The 25,181-nt window shown below is 38.0% G+C and overlaps 1 protein-coding gene across 5 annotated transcripts in view; it reads left to right on the forward strand.

Annotated features, from left to right (window-relative positions):
• Nucleotides 1-3,795: 3,795 nt before the first annotated feature.
• TAX1BP1 (Tax1 binding protein 1) overlaps nucleotides 3,796-25,181 on the forward strand; it is a 50,762-nt gene continuing 29,376 nt past the window's right edge. For 2 of the 5 annotated variants that reach the window (XM_085226262.1, XM_085226266.1), the window contains exons 1-5: nucleotides 3,797-3,949; nucleotides 5,606-5,789; nucleotides 17,779-17,881; nucleotides 19,986-20,173; nucleotides 20,932-21,090. In XM_085226262.1, the coding sequence (XP_085082388.1) occupies nucleotides 5,613-5,789; nucleotides 17,779-17,881; nucleotides 19,986-20,173; nucleotides 20,932-21,090 (627 nt within the window). In that variant the 5' untranslated portion in view covers nucleotides 3,797-3,949; nucleotides 5,606-5,612. Of the gene's footprint in view, nucleotides 3,950-4,260; nucleotides 4,419-5,585; nucleotides 5,790-17,778; nucleotides 17,882-19,985; nucleotides 20,174-20,931; nucleotides 21,091-25,181 lie in introns of those variants that run through there. The other 3 variants (XM_085226265.1, XM_085226263.1, XM_085226264.1) reach the window with 3 other exon arrangements.

Here is a 25,181-nt window from a genome sequence, read left to right on the forward strand (position 1 = left end):
TAACATGCCCCATGCTTCCCATGACAATCCTGGTTAGTTTCTGCTTAGAGTTTTTATTCCTCATTGTACAATCAATGAATATACAGATGATATAGTATAACCAGGAGTTTGGCTGAGGCAATTATTATACTAGAGTAGGAAGAAAGGACACTCACCCTCTCCGGGGTTCACATGATAGACTCTGATGGAGCAGATCTCCAGAAGAGATCCTTCCCCACTGGCAGTCAGCTCTTAAATGGGTCTAGGAGAGGTGCAGCCAGGCTCCACCCCTTCCTGCAGCACAGGTGAATCACCTTCACCTGTTCTCCCGTGGCTGACTTATTGCTCACCTCAGGTGATTAATCAGAGGTTCAGGCTGTGATTCAGCCGCCCCATACACTTGTTCATCTTATGCCTGAAGAGGGACTTGTGCAGGTCTCATACTTAGTATGTATAACTTCAAAGCAGAGGGATTTTCACATCTTGGTCTACATTTCCAAATCCTTCAGAATTTAGTATTGCTCAAATCCAGTTACTGCATTCACACATATTTTTACCTTATTTAGGTGCGCAGTGAAAGTAGAGGCAAGGGACAAAATGGAAACACAAAGGATTCTGACCTGGTATTGAGAAACTTTTTTTACAATTAGTGTTGTCAAGCACCAGAGCAGATCCTTTAAGTGATGGTGGAATCTCAATCCTTGGAGATATTCAGAGCGTAGGTAGGCTAGGCCCTAAGTGCTCTCATTAGAGCTGCTCTGGAGGCCTCTTCCAAACTCTGTGGTTCTGATTCCGTGATACAGATAGGGAGAATTGTGTCAGAAAGATGCTTGATTTCTTCCTTAAAAAATTAAACAAAAAATTAAACATTGGCTAAGCAACGATTCTACATGCTTAAGAGTAAAATTCTGGAATATGTGTCAAATCTATTATAAAATACCACTTGAACAAAAACACCTTGCTGCGTTCTTGAAGCCAGTGTGGTTGGAAAGGTGGAAGTCAGAGTAAAGACAGGATTACTGCCACCAAACCCATAACAAGCTTTTCTAATTGAATTAGCGTATTAGAGAGTCTCACATGACAAGGCATTCACCAGAAATGCTATCGCTTTTTTAATGTTACAATATTAAATACAATGCAGATAATATAAACATTAATAGAAAAAAATAATATACTAAAGAGCTAGTTTCTCAAAAGATTTATATTACACAGATGAATTTAAAGAGTTAGCACCTTATGATCTCTGCCTAGAAAATTCAGATCAATTAAGGCACTTAATCATTAATTCTAACACCAAGTCCTCCACTGAACAAGACAGAGATGGAGCTCCTGTAGTGAAGTTAGTTAAGGGCTACTAAAATGATTAAGGGTCTAGAACAGCTCTTCAGCGAGGAAAGGCTGAGAGAACTGGGCCTGTTCAGCCTGGGGATGAGAAAACTCAGGGGAGATCTGAATCAATGTGTAAAAGTATTTGAAAGGAGAGTATCAAGTGGATGGAACCAGACTCTTCTCAGTGGTGCCCAGGGGTAGGACAAAAGGCAGTGGGCACAATCTACAACAATGGAAGTTCTGTGAGGAAATGACTGAGCACTGGAACAGGTTGCACGGAGAGGTTGTGGAATCACCTTCCCCAGAGATATGCAAGAGTCATGTGGAAACAACCCTGGATAGTGTGTGTTATGGGACTCTGCTTGAGCAGTTTACTACCTTGAAATTAGAAATGTGTCCCCATCACACGTATTTAACTTCAGCTCCATTTGGGACCAGTTGACTCCAGAGGTCCGTTCCAGCCCCAAGCACTCCATAATTCTGTGATTGTACTAAGTGCAAATTTCACCAATTCCAATTGCAAATTCTGTGGTTGAAATCTTCCTTTGTAGCAGTAAAAGCATGTTAATTGTTGGGATGATGGAGCACAGCTTTGTCAGTATACTTTCATTCTCAAAGTGGCAATAACGAAATGAGAAAAGGCTCTGCACCATAATTATGTAGAATAGTCAAATTGCTAGAGGGATAAGACTGTTATCTAAACTTACAATATAAATACATCAGTGACAATGTTTATTAAGTCATATCTATTTCAGTAAGAAGTGTTCTTAATTTAAGTAATTGAATAAACATTTCTAGACTTAGATGGTTAGGGTTATGTGCATTTTTCCACTAAAATTTTATATTAAAAAAAATGTGAATTTAAGTACAATGAAAGACAAGATTATTCTTTACTTATTTGTCCTTAATACATTGTATGAATCACAAGCATGTACAGTTTGTTTTAACTCCTACCTAGACATTTAGCAATATAAATAATAATTTAATATAGAAATATGACTAAATCATAACTAGTTCTCTTGACTGAATATTATGAACTGAGCACAAAAATAATCAAGATTCTTTAAAAACTCAGAATTGTGGATAACTTTTTAAAATTGGAAAACAGAAGTTTTTTTCCTCAGGCTTTTACTGTAAAAAGTATGTTAGCTGTGAAAGAAAGAACATCTTAATTTCAAAACTCCCAGTATATTCCATAAAGCAGCATCATGATAGTAAAAACAAAACTATTTGTCTCATCACTGTTTATGCTTCTCAGATACTGTGAAACTGAAGTTCTTTCAAAGTCAGAGCCCACAGCAGAACAGTATCTTGTGACTCTTAGATAACCCTTTATCACATCATGACATGTAAAGAGCAGTGAGAAGAAATGGAGGGTAGAGATAAGACAGAATAGCTCTCCCCACCTCCTCAGAAATACGTATGGCTAGTTATTGCACCAATTTTGTTTACCGCTACACAAATTCCTCTGTTCTTAAGGAAAAAAAAGTCTTGCACACATACTTCTTGTGTCTTCTACCTGAAAGGAGGTTGTAGTGACTTGTCTTCTCCCAGGTTACTAGTGATAGGACGAGAGGTAGTGGCTCTAAGTTGTGCCAGATGTTCAGGTTGGATGTTAAGAAATTTTTTTTCTCAGAAAGAGTGAAGCAGGCTGCCCAGTGGTTGTGGAGTCACTGTCCCAGGAGGTGTTCAAGGGTTATTTGCGGCCCTGAGGGACATGGTTAGCAGGCATGGTGATGATGGGCTGGTGGTTGGGCTAGATGATCTTAGTGTTTTTTTCCAACCTTAACGACTTTATGATTCTAAAACAATTTAGAATTTTAGGGTTTGTATATAATGCAGGAAATGTGTTGCTTTCCAGGGAAAAATGGAACATATGAATAACTTAAGGCATTATTATGTCTAGAAATAAAAAAGGTTATTGAATAACCTCTTGTACAGGTTACACGTGAAGATATAAGGCTGTTTTCAGACAACCATTAATGGCTGAAGAGTTTCTGTGCTCCAGCTTAGTTTCATTAGGGGTGACCATTAAAAAGCTGACAATCTTGCCAAACTGTCAAATCAATAAGCTGGTTATTATGGCTTAGAATGGAAATAGAATGAATGGAAATAGAGACAGCTATTGGAAATAGAAACAGTGGCGATAAAGAAGTAAAGGTGATTTCAAAGACCATTTGTGGTAGTGGTCATGTTGGGTGTACTGGGAGAAGCCCGACATACCAGTGTGGTTACTCATCACTGAACTCTGTTCCTCATCTCCGTTGTTCTGTAGGGAAGCTACAGCTTGGCACTGGACAAAGCTCAAGTAGAATCGGCGTTTTTATGAGGTAACGTGCGTAACCGGGGATTTGCCAATTCATGCAGGCAGGAGAACTGTGCATTTATGGCCGCTTTTATCTCACTCCTTGGTGGCTCAGGGACAGGCATAGGCCGGGAGCTTAATAGCAGCAGCTTCCGAGACGCAAGCTCGGGTGACGCGAGCACAAGCGACCGCGCTGCGCACTGCCCAGCCGGAGCGGCGCTCCCCGCCCCCCGCGGGCAGAGCCGGTGCTGGAAGTGACGCGAGCGGGCGGGGCTGCGCGACGCTGATGGTGGAGGCCCCATGTTGATGTCCCCGGCGTCCTCCGCGCCTCCCTAGGTAAGGGGCGCTGCCGGGCGCGGCCGTGGGGGGCGGGCAGGTTCTGCAGCCCCTTTCCCGCCCGCCTCCGCCACCCGCTGGGGCGGGCGGGGACGTGAGGCGGCGGGCGGCGGCGCTGCGCCACCGGGCGGCCCACCCCCTCCCCCCCCCCGACGGGTGCCGTGGGCCAGGGCAGGAAGGGGCCGTGCTGCGGGCGGGGGGCGGCGGGACTCCCTTTCCCCTGGCGCGGGCCGGCTGCTGAGCGAGCGCTGCTGAGGGGTGGCCGGCGCGGGCAGGTAGCGCCGGGGCCGCGGCCAGAGTTTTGAGGGTGGAACCGGCCTGGGCTCTTGCCTTTCCTGCCCGACGGGCTTTTCCTCATCCCGTCCATCTCACCTGGCTGGCCGTCTCCCGTGAGAATCGCTTGTCACGCCGCTAGCGAAGTCTAGACGTAGCTCTTCTTCCTCGTCTTCCTCCTTTCTGTCGCTGCGAGGTAGGCGCGCATCTGGCAGCCGCTGCCCTACCGCCGGCTGTACGGGGATCTGCGGCCCAGAGCCGCGCGTTCGGTGCCGGGCGGCTGTCATCCGGCTGTCCGGGCGGCCTGTGCAGGCCTGGTTATGGGAGAGCCTCGGGCTGCAAGCCAGAGCAGTCTGCAGAAGTCGTTTCTACTTAGCACGTGCTTAAAATAAACTATCTAATTTTTAAGGAAATCTATATTAAGAAAATTATATTCTAGTGTTTTTCTTACCAAGGCGCTTACGGGTGATGAAAATTGACAGGGTTTGTTTCATTTCATTGCTTAGCTTCAGATAGTAAGGCACTTCTGTTTCTTTTAGGTTAGTAGAAATCGTGGCTTTATACCTTTTAATAATTTGAAGGGATGGACCATTATGGTCTACTTTTGAAGCATCTTGTGGTGCTGTGATTTTTAGCACAATGTATGCAGAATGAGGTGGGGAAAGGAAAGGCTGATGGAAAGCTTTGGCAATCCAACTGAAGTAGTGCTAATCCGTCCAACTGCACAGAGACTTGAATGACTGCGCCATCAGTTCAGTCCGTTGTTGTTGGTAATGTGCAGGACTATGGGGTATCTGCGTTTAAAGTGGGTACAGCAAAATGTGCTCCCAGGCTGCTGACATCAGAAGAGAGGAGAAATCTTTTGAAGAAGATAGGGGAAAAAAAAAAAGCTGTTTAAATAAACTTTCTTCTTTGTTAAAATGTCTTAAAATGAAGCTTTCTTAATTTTACTGAGTGGGGAACAAAATTTTATTTATGAAAATGCTGTCAAAAAACACTGAGAAGTACAGGTTTCTCTGAAGCATCCAGAATTGCTAATGACATTTAATTAAGTCAGAATCCTGCCTCATTCTCCCACCGCTTGTATTTCCTTCTTTCTGGTACTCAGTATCTGTGTTATAGCAGTGGGGGCATCCACTTAAGTGGTGCTTTCTCTCTATCTTGGTTTCATCACTGGGATGACTGCCCTTTTTCGTTCTGAGAAGTGATTATTTTTGAATGAAGCTGAGGCAATGCATTTTGGTGGGCTTGGACTGTAGCTGTCTGTTGTCAGACTAGAGGAGTGAATTGTTTATTTTGTCTGTCTGGTATTTTTCAAATGGATTATTTTCTAATGTAGTTCTTCACTATATTGAAGTAGCAGCTTCTACAATTTTGTTGCAGATCAATCATGTCATCCTTTCAAGAAGTTCCATCTTCAGCCAACGCTTTACAGACTTCCAATTTTGCACATGTGATTTTTCAAAATGTGGCAAAAAGTTATCTTCCGAACACACACCTTGAATGTCACTACACTCTGACCCAATTTATCTATCCTCATCAGAAAGACTGGGTTGGTATTTTCAAGGTAAGTAAAATTTGATCTATTTCTGTTTTTCACATGTTCACTGTTCACTTGTTCACTGTTTGACATGTTCACTGGTTCATTTAACCAGTTAAAAATAGAGAAATCTGAAAATAGTAAGAACTTTCTCATAAATGTAAGAGGAAGAACCACAGTGTATTAGTTAACTGCTTTTAGAGTCTGCGCTTATATGATGAGACTGGAGTGATAAGTACAAGTGTGCTGAAGTAAAGGGGTACTGTGATGTGGTAGAGAATTAAACGGAAATGATTTGGGAGGAGGATTTTTAATAATATATTCAGTGACTGCAGTCAGTGAATCATGTAAGGGAGGCATTAACTACAAGCAGGGTGATTTTTCTCTGGTGGGAACTGGTTAAAAATGTACGCTTGTATTTTGATTAACTGGTGTGTTTTGACAAACAGGAGTGTGACTGAGCACACTTGATATTTAGTGAACAGTGTGAATGGAATGGAATGGAAGAAAAGTCAGAAGTTTAAAGAGAGTGCTGTTCAGGTTACACAAGCATTTTGAAATTATTTAAGTGTATCCTGAGAAATGAATGTTGTGGTTTTGTGTGTATCAATCCAAGCAAGGGAGGCAATTAAGCAGGTTCCTAGAAATACAGATCACATTTGTTTTAAAAATGCAGCGCAAAATGTGAAACATTTTTTCAGTGACTGCAGTGACGCTATGTCCAATCTACAGATATCCTTCATTTCATTGTCTGTGATGATAACTTCATAAGCTATTGAGGTATGAGGTTTTTATTCTGCTTTGACAATTGCAGGCAATATAGCTTAAGCAATTGACTGAGAAAGACTTAGAGCTGACAGAAGGTAACACGGCATCTTCCCTTTTACTTATTTCTTTTCTTCCTCCCCTTCATGTGAAACAAGCTCTTGTGTGATGAACAAAATCAGGGAATTGATGTCAGATTAAGTCCAGTGTTCTGGGAGTAAATTATTATTAGTGGGGAATTCCACAGCTGAATTTCTAGTCCATCTCATTCTCATCACCACATCACGGGACCAGGATTTCATCACCACATAGCGAGATGAGGAAAAGAATGAAAATTGTTTTCTGTTTTTCACTACATGTTATGAATATAATTACTTTCTATAGTTATAGTACAGTGAGGTAAATGAAGCCAGCTGTCCAACTGTATCTGTGCTCATCAGTATATATGTGTGTGAGTAATGCTTACAGTAAACAGTTCATACTTTACTACATTTTCACTAAGATTTTTTCCTGTGAACATTGTGTGGTGTTGATGGTTCTAATGTGCACTACTGTTCTATTCTAGGGGGGCAACGGCTTCAGCTGTATTCCTTCCTGTGTTTGCTCATCTGGTTCACTAAGAACTTCTTTCTTACTGTTTTAAACAAAATTTATAGCTACCTCTTTCAATCTGAATGAAAATCATTAACTTAAAAGTCCAATTCTCCAGCTGCAGTGATTTCTTCAGTAAATACTGTATCCCTGTGTCATCCTACTTGTTTTTCTAGTCCAGCTGTTTATGCAGCTGCACAGCAAAATGGATCAGGGAAATGATCTGAGTGAAAAATACTATTTCTTCTAACCCAACTTTTACCATCTTGTTTCCCAGTTGGATTGATTCCTCAGTTTGATCACTGTGTGATGCAATGGACAGCTCTGCAGTTGTCACTGTGAGGGAAGCAGGTGGATTAGGAAAGTGGGGAGGAAGGGGAAAGGTTAAGCCTGAATAATTGGGATGGCTTCTTGGTGTGGAATGATAATATAAGTTCATTTTTCAGATCTCTCCAGAATTCTCTAAAGAACAAGTAGTTCTAGAAACAGAAACAGATTTCATATACCAATTCTTAGATTTTAGCTTCTGAGTTTTAAAGTGTTTCCTTTGTTTCCACATGTCAAATGACTGTTTTTATTGCAAGTGCACTTGCGTGTGTGGTTATTGTAACTGTCCTAGTTTGTGCAACTTACGTGAAGAAGTGCTGTTAAAAGTGGAATCCTTTGTAGGAGCCAGAGGTTATTTGTAAGGCTTTCTTTCTGTGTGGTTATTTGTTTTATTAATTTATGAAATTTCTTTGCTCTTAGTTTTTTCAGTTTTTTTACCTGGTGTGTGTTCTTTCCACTTACTGTTTGTGTTTTTTTTTAACACCTTTGCACTTTTATGTTTTCAATTTTCTACCGATATTCCATTTTCATCACTGAGTATGGCATCTATTTAATACTATGATACTGCAATGAATTCAATGAAAAGTACCACAACTGGCTGCTTCATGGTTGTGGTAGTTTATTTACAGGTATCCTCTTCTCAAGGGTATTTTAGAAAGCAGCTTAAAATAAGGAGCCAGAGCAAGATAATGTACTACCTCACTGTTGTCAACAGACACATCAAGGAAGTCTTGTTGGAAGGTAGAACAGGTGTAGAACCTCAGGTCTAAGCTAAAGATTTATGCCACACAACATTATTAGAAAGAACTAAAAAAATAGTCCCCAAACATGCAACAGTTCTGAAATTCGACATTTATCTGTACATGCTATAGATGCAATGTTTGGGGTTTTTTGTTGTTCCTAGTGTGATTTAAACTGCTTGATTTTGGTGTTCTGTCATGCCAAGCAAAAGAAATTTCTTGCTGATGTTGTACACAGACAACTCTCTTGCAGACATTTCTATTAATGCAAGCACAGTGTTCATATACTAAGAGGGTAACATTGCGTATGCAGTGCATATGGTATGACAAGATATTTTAGTTGTACCAGTTTTCTTACAAACTAGATCTGCCTAATGGATATACACGTTGAACTATATCACTGGCAAAAACTTGGGGGAAAAAGAACAGCAATGAAGATGATGTTACTCTTGTCTTGTCATTTGTTTAAAAGTTCTGAGTAAACAGTCTTTTTTTGTATGTATCTTTCTTTTTCTTCTCTGTTCCCCACAGGACATTTTTGACTGAATTTTCCAATCTGCTGTCATTCACTGCTGCTATTTCTTTTCTGCTATCTTGATGTTCTGGTGGGTCATTTGTGATCAAACACAAATTGTTACCAAGGGGGAAAAAACCCCACAAAAACATAAAAACAAAGCAGTTTTACAGTTTGGTGTTGGCCTAGTGCTTGGCATGTGCTTCCTTAGCCTGAATTCCTCTTCGTGCTATTTTATGGGAACTAGAATTTGAGATCTGCTTTTCCTCTAGTGTGGGATTATGTGCAGAAGATCCTGATGCTCCTAGAGTGCGTGAGGGGAGAAGGCTTATTGTTCCTGGTAGGCTTAATAGCTGATCTGTACTCCCAAAGTGATCCAAGCTCAGTGTCCCCTTCTTCTCCTCCCTTACTCTTTGATGAACTGAAATGTGGAAAAGTCCTTAGGGTAATCCAAATTGAAACCTTTGAAATGAGGGAAGACAATTAATATGTGTTCTACATCTGTTTGCAAAAATTGGCTGGCTGGTAGGTGGTCCTGTTCTCCGGATGGGGAAGTCTACAGTTTGTTAGTTTGTTCTACAATAAAGTGAAATAATCTTATGGCCACATGATATATATATATATTTTTATATATATATTTGCATTATTAATATAAAATGTCCAGATTTGCAGAAGTGTTTGGAAAAAAGTGTTTGGCTTTTAGGAAGAATTGCTTATGCCTCCATCTAGAGCATATGTGTGCAAGTTGGCCTGGCATATGTTCAGTATGCAGTAGATGAAGCTTTACTACACATCTCAAAAGCTCAATGAAGTAACTTTATAGACATGATAAGGTGTGTTGCTTCAAGAGAGCAGAATTATAGGTGTATGTGTTTGTGGCATACGTTGTAATAATACCTAGGTTTCTGAAGATTTAATTTTGCAGAGGCCAGCATGCTGGAAGGACCTGGGGTATCAGGTGGGAATCTTACTTTTTTAATATAATGGCTTCACTTAGGCTTCATCACTAACTAATCAAATCTTTTCTGTTTCTTGGATCTAATAGTAATAATATGTTTTTAAAGCAATCAACATTGCTGTTCCGATAGGATCTTGACTTTAATTATAGATATACTTTTTGTATTGACTGCCACAGTATACGCCAAGAGAAGAAAAGGAAATTCATTCTTAATGAATTTTTTAATATCCGCAATCTAAAAATGATGGTTTGACTTTCTGGTGGTTTAAAGTAAGGAAAAATGAATAACCAGGGTTGGGAAGATCTTGAAAGGTTATTTGATCACAAGAAGTACAGGCTTGCTCTGAAAAGGTGCTCATTATTTAGGAGGTCATACCTCAGCTACTGTTTGTGCATCAGTGCAGTATGTGTGTGTTTACGTCCAGATTAATTCCTGTCCCTTCAGTGCTCTGATTTATAGCAAACCTTGGAGTTAACTTGTCTGTGATCTGTAAAATTTGTGGTGGATTGACAGGATGGTTAACAGATAGCTTGGTTTTTGTGTTGTGGCAAGACTATAGAAATGCTTTTTTGCAGTCCTCTGGATTATTTATTCTCCTTTGAACTTCGAACTGCAAATACCAGCACAACTTGTGTGAGCAGTTTCAAAGTCCTGGTTATGTCATGGGTTGATACGCTAGATAATAATTACTTCCATATCTGCAGATCACATTATGAAGCATAGGGCAACAGCTGGGAGTATTACTGACTCCAGTCATATTGAAATACCTTTTTTTCTGGCACGGAGTCATCACTGCACAGCACAACATGGTAGATACAGGAATGTGTAGTGAACAGTATGTCCTGTTTTTGAAATAGTAGGGAAAGAATTACAGAAATTCAGAATGTTTTGAGAATTACTATATCCACCAATAATAGTGATTCTTTTTTCATTTACTTTCTTTAGAAGGACTTATCTCAAATAATAGAAATATCTCTTACAAGTAATTCTAAAAGTAAGTCAATTGTAATGTTATTCACAGTTTCCTTGCTAAGTTTATGTGATGCTATTTTAGTAAGAAATTTTCACGTTCAATTCAAAGTCATTAATTTTCTAAAAATATTTGCTGTAATATGCATTAAAGAGGCAAGTGACATAACAGAATGGTCAGTAGCTGCTGGCAGTTTTGAAATAAAAAGGTTGTGCTAATATTGTTTTAGTGAAATGTGGTAAATTAATGTTTTACTTAAACCCAACCACCTTTTTTTTTTCCATTCTTCTCTCTTACAGTAAACTAACTTTGTTACTCTTTTATCTGTCAAAACGTTTCCTTGGACAGTTATTTACATGTGTACCAGGTTTTCTTTTAGAGTGTTCATATTGTTTCTGTATTTATTTTGATTTATGTGTGGTGAGAGAGAAAGTTGATCATATGGTCTAGGCACTCTGTCAACGTCACTTTCACATATTCTTCTGAACTATGAGATAGAAGTACAACTAACAAGAGATGATAATAGGTTGGGAACCTGATAGTACCTTGATACAGCAACAAGTACCATATGTTCTCAATAGCCTGAGTTAAAAGGTTGCCTGTACGTGTTTGTAACATTCAGCAGAGATGGACAACTTTGAGGTTTGGGCATGTATGTGATTTCCTTCTTTCAGAGGGAGTTCACTGTATACTTGCAGTACTGAAGAGTACTTTGTCAAATTATATTCCAAACTGCATAGTTTCCTTTCTGAGTAACAAAAAGGAATTCATTTTAACTCTGATAGTTCTTTTAGAGTTGCATCATATTAGGTATTTACTATAAATGCCCTATTGGACATGTCAGTGTTGCTTCAGCTAAACAGGTCTTTCCTGGATTTGCTTCTTTGATCTGTTGGCAGAACGCGTGCTGTGTAGTTAGGTAAGATGCTATCCAATGGAGCAGAGTGAAAGGTGCAGGTGCTGTTCTTGTGGTTGATGAGAACTGTTAGAGGCCAGTGAAGAAATGGCTAAAGATTCTTGTGATTCCTTGAAGCAGTCATGCTCCAGATTGATTTTTTTTTTGTGCTATTTCAACTCATTCTTCGCATTCATGTAAAACTCAAGAAATAAAAAAGGAAGTTTGAAAATACTTTTACATTTTAAACACTGTGCAATTGTAAGGCAGACTTCAGAACATCATCTTAATAATCAGATGCAAGTCAAAAGAGGTAAAATAAAATGGTCATTATTTTTCCTCAGTAACTCAGTGCAGGCATATGGACAGTTCCCAACTGTACGGTTACGTTTTTTTTTTGTTTTTTTTTTTTCTTCTTTGCATCATTTGGTTTATTAGTCAGCTGATTTTCTTTTTTTTTTTTTCCCTAGCTTCTTGGTGAAAATGTACTATGGGTAAAATGTAAATATGGGGGAAGCTAATGACAGTGAGGGCCGTTTTGGTGAGAAAAGGACTCGTATATGCAGGGCAGCACAGAAGAACCAACTTTGACAACTATATACCTATTAATAGAAGGAAGTGTTGTGTGGTATGGGTGCTGCAGACAGTTGAGTCATACCCACTAGTCCAGCCTGACTGAAAAGTACTCAGTGTTCATCATCTTGAGATTTCTAACCATCGGCATTTCCACTGTGACTACAAAACTGGTTATGTAACTAAAAAGTAGCTTATGATGTCTTAAAATGAAAAAAGCCCTTTTGCTCACAAGTAGCAAGTAGAATGAATGGTTTGCTCTATAATGGCCTATTAAAGCTTTCTGTTTTATGAAAAGAAAGTGAACTACATGTATATTGTTTGAGTAACACATTGCACGTGGTAATGTAATCTAAATATGACATTTGTAGTAGACATGATGTTTGGCTGTGTATTTTGTGTTTGGCTTGAAAACGTGGGTAGAGATGGTTGAAGTAGGATTTGGATTCTGAGCTGGTAATTTGTTAGTGTGTGGAAACAAACACTGAAATGTGTACACAACTTTCTGTTTTGAAAAAGGATTTCTGAGTAAAGTTTTTGACAATTAAAAGTGGAGAAAGAGGCTAGAAGGGTGTGTGAAGTACTAGGTTAGCAGCAGAAACTTTTTCTAATTCTGCTTATAACATTGATCTGTCATATATATATGTGTGTTAGTTTAGGGGAGTTGCATCATCTAAGTCTTGTTTTCTCTTTTGGCTGAGAAATAAGAACATGAATATTTCTTGAGTTTTTAACGTTGAACAAAGAATTTTGAGGGCCACAAAAATGATCCAAGGGATGGAACACTTCTCCTGTGAGGACTGGCTGGGAAGCTGGGGCATGAAGAGAAGGCTCCAGGGAGAACTGAGAGCAGCCTTCTGGTATCTGCATGGGGGCTGTAAGAAAGAAGGGGACAGACTCTTCAGCAGGCTCTGCTGTGATAGGACAAGGGGAAATGGTTTCATACTTAAAGAGGAGAGTCTTTAGTCTTCTATAGTGAGGGTGGTGAGGCACTGGAACAGGTTGCCCAGAGAAGTGATGGATGCCCTGTCCCTGGAGATACTCAAGGTCACGCTGGACCAGGCGTTGAGCAACTTGATCTATCTGTAGGTGTCCCTGTTAACTGTAGGGAGTTGGACTAGATGACCTTTAAAGGTCCCTTCCAACTCTAAGAATTCTATGATTTTGAGTTTTCAATAAATTCTTAAAAAGTAGTGGCATCATTGCAGTCCATCAGTGCATTGGACATTGGATGGTGAACTTGAGGTCAGAGTTCATAACAAGTTTCGTACGTAGTTTGACTGTTTCTTCTTTTTCTCCTCCTCTAAAATTCAGAGGTTTTTATGCCAGAGTTCTTCAGTGTTTTGTAATGTTTCTGTGCTTGAATGGGAGTATTGTATTATTTGCCGTTGCTTGTGCCATGATTTTGCTTTAGAATTGCAAACTGTGCCTTTTCTATTCCTCTTTGCTCTCAGGAAGTTCCACAGCGCATCCTGGTGAGATTTCTCATTTTAGATTTCTGGTGGGAAGCAAGTGCATATCTGTATACTTGCTTTGCACTTTGGAATTTTGGGTTTATGTCAGTTGTTGATGATGTGTTTTCTTTCTTTTTCTTTCTTTTTTTTTTTATTAACTGATGTGAAGTTACTTTCATTAAGGGAATCCCACTGAGTTCTGGCACAACAACAAAGTCTGTAGCTATTTTGGTGTAGATACTGTTTTGCTTGATGGTGCTTTCATATTGAAAATCTTACTCTAATTTTTTATATTTTTTAATAGAAAAATAGTTGTTTTAAAGATAAAGGTCTTAGACTTATAACATCTGTTACTTTTCTATTTGTTTTCTCCTCAGCATATAACTACTTTGGTTTACTCCTTGTTTCTTTCACTTCAGAAGCAATCCTGTGGAAGTACGGATTATCGTTGTTTAGTAGGAAAAACATGTAGAAATGTGACTAACTTAAGGTCTTTGCTGCACAATACACAACCTTTTCCTTTCTTGTGTAACAGTGAGAATTATGAGATTTGTTCATATTTTCTTCCTTGCATTGTAGTGTTTTTACATATGTAATTCCTAGTAGGGAAATCTGTTTTCTGAAAATCCCATGTATGAAAATAGTCATTGGGAAATCTGCTCATGCAGATAACCTTGCATGTGCCTTGTTAGGAAGTAGCAGGTTTCTAAGAATCAGAAGAGTGTAAGATGGGAGCTTTGGTAGGGGAAGTGGATGATGAGTGACCAAAAATAGGGGAAGTTAAGGGAGAAAATAAGTGCCTGGTGAGCTTCCCAGGGTATTGCCTGCTGGCTTGTGATGTGTCGCAATTCCTTCTTTACCAATAACCCACATAGTACGTGTGAAAATATGGTACCAACTCAGAAACAGGCCAGAAGAGCTGGTTAATTTGCCTTCTACCTAGTTGGTCTTTGTATTCATAGAACCATAGAATGGCTTAGGTTGGAAGGGACATCAAGGGCCATCAGGCTCCAACCTCCCTGCTGCAGGCAGAGCCACCATATCAAATACTACACCAGGCTGCCCAGGGCCCCATTTTTTTGGTAATTTGGAATTAAAATTTCAAGTTACAAAAAAAATGAAACCAAGTTTATGTGCATTATTATTAGAAATAAAGTATTCACAGCCTTTTTGGTTTCAGAGTAGATTATTCAGTTTACACATCAATGTCTGGTTTATTTTTTAAATACTTCAGTCTGAGAGGAAGGTTCAGTTGGAGGCTGAGTTGGACACCTAAAGGGAGGATCATGAGAGGAACCATTTTTTGGTTTTAAATCTGGATTTTGCTCCCTCTCTTGTTTTCTGAAGTGCTTGATTATCAGAAGGAGTTACCATTTTACTCAGGAAATCAGTGTATGTATGTGTGTTGACTTTTTTTTTTTTAATTTTTGCTGCTTTTTTCCCATTGTTTTTAAAACAAAGAAAAACTGGAGCACTCTGAAGAGATTGAATTACTCTGTTCAGAACAAACAGGGTGAAGAATTTGTTTCCTTTTAAAATTAAAACAAACAAGAATCAACAAAAGTTCCCCTTCCTCCCCATAAGATCAGTTATTGAGAATCGAGTTTCTACATTGCTGCTGCAGGGCAGCAAATAATGGTATATGTTCCTTTTTACAGAGGTGAAAGCAGCTTCTGTGAAGAAAGGGGTATTTGCATCTGACTTAGATTTGAAAAGATGACTAATGTGAAAAATTTGCTGAATATTTTTCCTGTGGATGTTTATTACAGAAAACTTGCTTTTGTCCCCCCAGGTTACCAGAAGAGCTTTTCTTCCTATTTCTGAAATATTTTACAGTGTGGGAATAACAGCCCCAGGAGATCTCATTTCATTTATGCCTTTAAAAGTTCCTCAATAGGGGATATCAGAGAAATCTTCAAAACTTGGGCTAAGAATAGGCTTAAAATAGAACAGTTGGTTACATTTTGGTGATTGTGTCAAGTCAGCCCAACTTCTCTCTTATGAATATCGCCTTAAAAAATGCTTGTTATTAGCAAAAGGAAGATCTGGTCTGTTTTTGCTGTTGATCACCATTGCTTTCTATTAACATACAAAAGGGCATGGTCATGTCAGAGCAGTAATTTTTTTTTATTTTCTAGACATTAACTGTTGGCACATTTCTTAATACAGATTGAAGTAGTACTTCTGTATTAGACAGACAGCTATGGAATCGTGTCCTCAGAATTCTTTTTACTAATTATAATTATTTTTTGTGTATACTACTTGAAATGTTTAACTATATAATTACTGTTCAGTTACTTTCAGTTCTGTTTTTCTCATTACCCACATAAGCAACTTTTTCTCTTTTTTTTTTCTTTTAGCAAACAACTTCTTAAAAATAGTTCTTAGTTCTTTCAAAATACACTGTTGCAATCTATCCCTTATAAAGGAAGATTTGGTATGATAAAGACCTCTGCATTTAGAAGTCTTTCCTATTGAAGTAATAGAAATCCTGTCTGGCAACTTAATTATTTTTTTGTCTTCTACTTTTTTTTCCCCCTCCTTTCTGAAATGCGGATAAATTTGTCCCTTGTCTCTCTTTACTCCAGAACACCGTACCCAGTTACTGCAAAAACAGTTGCATCTTCTTTTGGACCAGGTTTTTGATATTTTCTTCAGTGCAGTGGAACGTGTTATTCTTCACTTCTGCTATGCTATTATTGTTCTCTCAGTAATACACTCTGCTTTGTAGTGACTACTTGCTTTGGGTTTCAGGCTTGGATGTGTGTATGCAATGCTACAAACTTGGGGCAAGCTGCATGGAGGAAAAGGATCTGGGGAGATTAGCTGACAGCTGGCTGAATATGATCCAGTTATGTGCCCAGGTGGACAAGAAGGCCAATAGCAGATCCTGGGTTGTATCAGAAATGGTGTAATCAGCAGGAACAGGAAGCTGATCCTCCAGCTGTATTCAGCATGGATGAGGCCACACCTCGAGTACTGTGTTCAATTTTAGGCCCCACACTACAAGAAAGATATTGAGGCCATGGAATGTGTCCAGGAAAGGGCAGTGAGGCTGATGAAGTCTCTGGAGCATGAGTCTTATGGGAGCGACTGGGGTAACTGGCGCTGTTTAATCTGGAGGAGGTTCAGGAAGACCTTACCACTCAACTGTCTGAAAAGAGGCTGTGTTGATTGGCCCCTTCTCCCAGATAACAGCAGCAGGACAAGAGGTAATAGCTTTAAGTTGCACCAGAGGAGGTTGAGGCTGGATGTTAGGAAAAAATTATTTTCAGAAAGAGTGGTGACTTATTGCCCAGGGAGGTACTGGAGTCACCATCCTTGGAGATGTTCAAGAAGCACGTAGATGTAACAGTGAGGGACGTGGTTTAGTAGGCATGGTGATGAATGGTTAATGGTTGGACCAGATGATCTTAGTGGTCTTTTCCAAATTTAATGGTTCTACAACTCTATTTCAAATATGTTGGAATTTATTTCTTCAGGGGATAATGTTTCTTAATTCAAGGATCTGTGGTCTTTATGAAAAACTGGAAAACTGGCATTTGTTGAAATTATCAGGAAAACTGCACTAAGTAGGCTGAATTAAGCGTTCATGCATTTTATCTTCCTGCAGATTTAGCATGTTATATGTATGGAAGAGTGACATGCTGATCATTAATGCTGCAGAAGCTGTCAAAAAAATAAGTGCTAGCTTAAGCTTATGAAATTTTGCCTTTTCAGTGGAGAAAAGCTTTTATTTCATTCCTTCTTGTTTTATGATCAACCTGTTGAATTGTGGACATAAAAATAGTGAGCGTTGGCAGAAGCTGCACTAGGAAAATCTCACTATAAGCTTCTGAATTAATCTTTTTATATTTTCAGTGTATCTTTGCAGAAAAAAAGTAAATGTATCAAATAGGAGGTTAATATATACTGAAAACTGTCTGGTGTTTTAATTTATATGGACCCTTTTATTACCTTAGTCGCATTTATTGACTTAGGTAACAAGCTTAATAAAATTCATGCTAAATCTTTGACATGCTTGTTAAAATATTCCTGATTTGTAAACATTGTTAAGTATCTTTTTATTTCATGTTGAATGAGAAATATATGTATTATGGTATGCTGTAAGGGCCAGGCTGTGATATCTTAACCGTATATAGTATGTTTTTCTGCTTAATATTTTTCTCTCTCTCTCTCTCTCTTTTTTTTCTTTTTTGTTTTGTTGTTATGGTTTAATTTATTTTAGGTTGGTTGGAGTACTGCAAGAGATTATTACACGTTTCTGTGGTCACCTATGCCAGAAAATTATGTGGAAGGATCAACTGTCAACTGTGTCCTGAACTTCCAAGGTGAATTTAAATAAAGTAGTATCTGCCTATATTTTCTGTCTTCCTCAGTTAAAAAAAAATAAAATAATTCTATATTAAGATATTTAAGGCTGCAGAGCAGTTCTAGATTTTTAAAAACATATGTTGGAAGAGAATTTTCCACGTTAGTCTTCTGTGTGCTTTTTTTGTTACTGGTGTGAAATTCATTCTTACTTTAGATATCAAGGAAATTGTATGAGTAATTGTGTGAATGATTGTATTTTTACATGGTAATTGGACAGCGTTCACAACTGATGGAAAGAGAAACTGGAAACTATCCAAAGTGATGTCATTTAATCAGTGGTGAGGTTTTTGTTGTTTTTTTTTTAATCTTGTCATCTCTTAACGCATTGTGGCTTTGCACGTGTTTAGTCTGTGGACTTCAGATTCTCAACTCGAAGTAATTCTTTCAGAGAAAGAAGGGATACATAACAAAAATGATGGTTTATTGGAGGTTCACAGTTTCAGAGGACCTTTTGACAGAGAGGGAAAACTGCTGAAGTTTTTAAGAGAAGAATAAGGAGCAGAACAGAAAATGGTGTAGCACTCTACGAGTTTATACTGTAACTACACTTTCAACACCATGTGGATATCAGGTCCTTTCGCTTTCCTTCCCAGTCTCAAAAAGATGTGGTAGAACTAGAAAATAAATAGAGCAATGAGGAATATCAAAGTTAAGAATCACCTTCTGTATTAACAGTTACATAACCTACTCATCATTGGCTGACCATGTAAGAAGGAACAATGGCTATAGATTGTGGCCTAAGTGCTTTAGATTTAACATTAAGAAGAGTTTTTTTTCACCGAAAGAAGTGAAGAACTAATAGTAGCAACACTTGAACAGGTAGCCTGGGGACATTTGGAAGGATAAGAGTTCCACACGCACGGTTAGACAAAGCTGCAGGAGGCTACTGACTGCAGTCTCTTTTTGAGCAGGAAGTTGGGCTAGATGACCTTCAGACTTCCTTCTGTCAGGCTTCCCAGCCTGGGAAAGGAAAACAAAGGAGAAAAAGCAATCTGTAAAATCAGTTACTGATGGCATGAGTTGATACCCATTTTTCCATTTTAAAAAAGCAGGGACCAGGGACTGGCAGTGTAAGTTACCAGTGATGGGTTTATAACAGAGATAGAGATGATACACTGTCAGGATTTTATAGATGTATGTGTATGGGAACTGCTGAGTCACGGCCTGAACCACTGATTCACCTGAACCACCTGAGGCAAGCGCTGAGTCAGCCATGGGAGGACAGGTGAAGGCGATTCAGCTGTGTGACTGGAAGGAGTGGAGCCTGGCTGCACCTCTCCTAGACCCCATTTAAGGGCTGACTCACTGGGAAGGATCTCTTTCTGGAGATCCCTCCTCTGCGGAGTCTTTCGTGTGAGCCTAGATCTTTAGATATAGGTGAGCATTCCTTCCCTGCTTGTTTCTTTTCCCACTTTCACCACAGTAATCTTTCCAGCTGTAACACCAGCTGTAATAATGTTAAAAAGTCCAAATGTCCAAGCCTGTAAACAGAGCACCTCCATTAAAGTTGTTTAATACTTCTGTTCTGCTTACTACTAGACTCTTAACATCGTGGTTTTTTTCACTTTCTAGGGTTGGCTTTGGGTGTTTGTGAGTGTGGATGTATTGCTTAAAATGTAGTAATAATAGGGTGTAACAATAGAATATTAAAGTCCTGAAATGACTACTGATATTAGTTTATTGTCGTGTTTAAAAACTATCTGTACCTGCAAGTAGCAATAGCTGGGCTGAGTTAACAGTCTTGTATTCAATAATAATATGTCAGTTATGTGTAATACATGATGGGTGTGCATAGTGCCTGTTAACGGACACTATCCTAGGCCTCTGTGTCTTATAAAAAGGAAATAAATAAAAGGCTAGGAGAAATTCTGGGAGTCAAAATCAGTGAGAAGGATGATGTTTTCCTGTTTACTGTTGTGATTGAGTATGTCCGTACTGTAACACAGATAATCAGAATGAAATTCCTAAGTCACGTGGTCTGATATGTATTTCTACATGGAGACTTGAAAAATAGGTTTATTTGTGTAGAGTGTCTCTTCAAATTTGAATTTTTTTTGATAGGGTATTACCTACCTAATGATGATGGAGAATTTTACCAGTTCTGTTACGTGACTCATAAAGGAGAAATCCGTGGAGCAAGCACACCTTTCCAGTTCCGTACATCTTCTCCTGTTGAGGAATTGCTCACTATGGAGGATGAAGGAAACTCTGATATGCTAGTGGTGACCACAAAAGCTGGACTTCTTGAGGTTTGATTCAGTGTTTCTTAAAATATTATCAATTTATACATTCTTACATTTTATATGTACTTATGTATGCACAAACATGTGATTTGGATAGAATCTTCAGGAACAGGCCAGGAAAATAATATACTCTGTACAGAAGATAAATATATTTCTGGTTGGCTTCTCAGTTTTCGATTGGAGTTCAAAACATGTACTTCTTAAAGGAATCAATATTTAAACAGGTTGCAGGTACGACATTGCACTCAGCATAGGCTGCTTGTCCATTGCTGCCCTCTGTGCTCTCCAAGTGAAAGGACTGTAGGTGGGGTGGGACGGACAATGATGTCCTTTGTGTGAAAGTTTTTCCCCATTTTTTTCTGTTTTCATCCACAGTTCCTCCAACATTGTTCTTGTGTGTGTGTGCGCACGTGTGTTTATACTAAGCAGTTGTTTTGTCACTGAGCTGTTGTTGTCGTCATAATTAGCTCTTCCTAAGTGACAGTAAATATACAGTAAAAGCATTTCACTTAAAGAGGATAAAAATGTATAAATAAAGATGTTATAAAAATTGTTCTGTAATGGAATTGTGGTACTGTAATGTAATGGTGGTGTAATTAGAGTAGTGAAACTTCAGAAATTTGGGGAAAAAGATAAAGCTGTAAAATCACCTAGCCAGAAGACACATACTTCGTACTTCTGCTCAAACACTGGAGTAATTTGCCATTCTCTTAATGCATAGGAATTGGGGGAAAAAATTACTAAGATTTTTGTTTTTTTAACAGTTTAAAATTGAAAAAATAGTAAAAGAAAAAGAAGAGCTATTAAAGGTTACTTCTGTTCTGGAGAAAGAAACAACACAACTCCGGGATCAAGTTGAAAGACTGGAAAAAGAACTTAACCTTGAAAAGCAGAGATGTGACCAACTGCAAACAGAGCAAAAGGTTAGTTGTTTTATCAATTAAAGCCAACTCATAATGTCTGTAATCATGTTTTTTCAAGAACCGGTTGAACTGGGTGAAAATCAGCTCTCAAAACCCCTCAGCAGTTAGATAGACATTTACACTAGAATAGGTCAGTTCCAATTAACCTCCTGCCACTATTCCTTTTATGTCGTAAAATGGTTAAAATATTTAAGCTTTTTGGTACCAGGCATGGAAAGGTAATCGATGACAACTGTTACCAGATGTTTGACATTTAATTGTGGAATTCATAGTGAAGAAGTGGTTGATAGTTTAAAGTTTGCTTGTGTTACCTTAAAATGAAGGATGGTCTTTCAAATAACTCTCGTTAAGGAATAATTACACAGAAAACGGGATGTTGAGAATGGGAATACGGGGTACTGAAAATGGTAATAAATAGTAAACTTTTAAAAAAATGTTGGTATTGAAACAAAGATCAAGTCTTGGTTAGGATAAAGATCAAGAATGCTGCTGCTAGAACATGCCAAGAGTGAAAAGTTACTATCGACTTCTCTAAAAGATTTTAGAAAGATATAATGGTTCTGAAACAGAAAACCTTAGAAATTAAGTTATAGTTATAATTGATAATGGAAATAGAAGTCTGGCCTGAACCAAAGCTAGCTTAATTTGGGATTCTACGTTTGGTTAAGAGTAAATGTATACTACAGCAAAGACACACAAAAGTTGAACCTGATGTAAATATTTAAGCTGCTGTTTTTTTTCTAAAAAACTTTTAGGAGAAAATTAAAAACATGTGGGAGGGAGGTGGTGACATGGACAAATTTGAAGTAATGAAGCCTATATAATTTAGCTGTAGACAGCAGTTAATAGGCTATTTTGAAGTACTAGTGTGTGTATGTCAACAGTTCTGCCTGATACACCTTTGGTAGAAAGGAATTTGTTGAAGGAATTTGAGACATCATAGTTTACTTTTGTTTGGTCATAATGTAGTGAGCTACAGTGTTAGGTAAGGAAAATGGCAGTGGTAAAATCTGTTTTAGGAAAGAAAGTGTAAAATCCTGTTAAAAATTTTAATTTCAAGCACATGGATCAGTTTAATTTAACAAGACTAGAATTAAATACTTGAAAGCATGCATTTCACCTATTTGCAAAATCAGAAGCTTGATGAGGAAATGAGTGAGCAGTGACCTAGGTACCTTCCATTGTTATTTGAGGTTCTTATTTTAAAAACTGCTTGAGAAGTTGTCAGTTCCAATCCACATTAGATCTAGAATGCATTTTTAGAACAATTTGTGAGATGGGATTTTGACAGCTGTCCAGTGAGAGTAGCTAGGAACAAAAATGTCATGATATTCCTCATGCTTGCTGTGAATTCCTATAAACAAAAATAATTTCTCTTAAGATACCAGAACTTAGTAGTTAAATTTCTGAAATTAAATTCTATTTCTGTATTTTGTTGGAATGGTGATGCAGCGTGAAGAACTTCGTGCTTTTATTTTAGCTGAGCTATAACTGAAAGTTTAATCAGTGGTTGATACAACTCTACCTATCTGGAATACTCCTGCATTTTCTTAAATCATGCATTTATTTTGTCTCGCATAAGTCTTTGACCCTTTTGTTATTTTATTTCTTTTATATTCTGTTCTTTTCTTTTGGAATAATTTCTGCTCAGTTGAAACTTGGTGTATGTTTGTGTGTATACATGTATATGTTCCTGTTTATATACATAAGCAGAATGTAAATGCAGTGTTAGTCCTGAAAATTAAATTTGCATCTGCTAAATCAGATGTGGTAATTTAACTTGTTCGTCATCAGAGAGTTTAGTAAACAATACTTTGTATGCAGCTTTCTCTCAAACTTTTGAAGAGAAAAGATGACTTCCTTTTCTCTTTCCTCATTTTTTCCCCACTCCAATACAACAACAGGTCCAAGGTTATATGATTTATCTTTGCTGGGAACATTGTACAGTGGGTTCATGGATTGATTTAAAGATCCTTGAGCAGCAGTTCTGCAGCACTCAGTTCAATTACAATAACTGTGTATGGTTTGTTTGAAATAAATGAAGTCAGCTAATCTCAGCTTCACGTGACATGGATAATTGTTATTGGCAAGAAACCTAAACAGTTCATTAATTTACTTTTTTTGTAAGACCACAAGGGATAACCTTGAAATGTTAAGTAATTAAAATATAGTTATTTTAGATGACAACAGAATGAATCTCTACCTATGCTTAGTATAAAGTAGGTGGTTTTGGTTTAGGTTGTTTTTCTCTCTTCCCCAATTAAGTTTAAGAATGGCTATTTTAACTAATTAGATCTGTGGATTCATTCTTTTTATTCCCATTGCTTTCTTGTCACATGCATGTAGATTTTCAGTTATGCTCTGAATATTAACTACATGAAAATTTTTTAACTTTTTTCTATTTTATTTTTTAAAATGCTTTATTTATTTAGACAAAGGTTTAGATATTTAGAATTCTATTTAAAAAAACTTTCAATGTACTTCAGAGTATATTAAAGAAGAGTTATAAAAATGAAGTAGCCCATATAAGAAAAATAGAATTGTTGTAAAAGCTATGTATCATTACTTTTGTAATTTAAAAGGAAGCTATAGGTGACAGAAATCTTAATTTCTGTTAAAATAAACTTAAAATGTTTTACTCTTTACAAATTTTACCAGCATTTTTTGCCTTTTTGCAAATACTTCCATCAAGACATGCACAAGTAGTACTTCTAATTAACCAAAAAAAAAAAAAACACCTTGCTTAGTCATATTATTTGCCCTGAGAAAACTATCTGAGCTAATATTCTCATCTTTTGATCAAATACATTATTAGGTAACACTGTATTAAATTAGTCTGTAAGAATTGGGTTGAGGTTGGAAGGAACTGTTTGAGATCACCCGATGGGGACAAGGATGCCTTTCCCAAGGTCAGGTTGCCCATGGCCCCATCCAACCTGACTATGAACACTTCCAGGGATGGGACCTCCATGGCTTCTCTGGGCAGCCTGTTTCATTGTCTTACCATTCTCTTGGAAAGAATTTCTTGATTACAAATCTAAATCTGCCCTGTTTTAGTTAAGATCTGTGATTCCCTTGTCCTGTTGCTGCGGGCCCTGGCAGAAAGTCTCTCTGCATCTTAGAAACCCCATTTAAATATTGAAAGGTCACAGTGAGGTCTCCCCAAAGACTCCTCCAATCTAAACAATCCCAACTCTCAGCTTTTCTTTAATCACAGGAGAGTTGTTCCAGCCCTCAAACCATTTTTTTGTAGCCTTTAAAATAACTGAGTTGAACAGAGTTTGGATTGTGTGACTGGGTGTCATAAAATGTAAGTTATCTTACTGCAGTACAGCAAAACAAATAGAAGTGAAACTGGGGATAGAAAAGTTCTAGATTTGCAATTTCAAAGTGATTTGCTAGAACACAATTCTCTTAATGTCCCCTTTTTATTCATATTTGTTTATCCCCTTAAGATAATTTCCCCTTTCTTGGTACTGATTTTTCAGTCTTTTGTTTTCAGAAATAGCTCGGGGGTTATTTGAAATGAGAAATGTTCATCATACAAAAATGATTTCCTAAAATGAACAATATCACAGTTCTACCAAACTACTGTTTCCCTCCTATTCTTGATTATTGCTCTCTCATGCTTAGTTACTGTCGGAGTTCTGGGCAGTGGAGCCATTGTCCTGTGTCTGCCTTTTGACTTCTTGATCTTGAACTTGTATTGTTCTTTACAGACTATTTGGGGGAGTTTCCTATGGAGATATTCATGACCTGTGTGGATGCCTGCCTGTGCAACCTGTTGTAGGGTACCTGCTTTAGCAGGGGGAGTTGGACTCAATGAGCTCTTCAAGTCTCTTCAAACCCCTGCAATTCTGTGATTCTGTGATTCTATGAAAGTATTAGAAAATACAGACTAAAGGAGGATTCTGTCTTTTGAGAACTTAGTATACCAAATTGAAAGAATTCAGATGTGATGTAGTCATTCCACAAAGTCTGAGTAGTGGACTGTATGCACACTTGTGAGGCAGAGATTTGCATTTCTTGAGTTTTAAGAAAAGCTGAGTCCTTGTTTGTATTACTACTGACTGGCAATTCTAGAAGTCACA

The sequence above is a fragment of the Meleagris gallopavo genome, chromosome 6 (genome assembly GCF_905368555.1).
Source record: "Meleagris gallopavo chromosome 6, MGAL_WU_HG_1.1, whole genome shotgun sequence".
Taxonomy (NCBI): domain Eukaryota; kingdom Metazoa; phylum Chordata; class Aves; order Galliformes; family Phasianidae; genus Meleagris; species Meleagris gallopavo.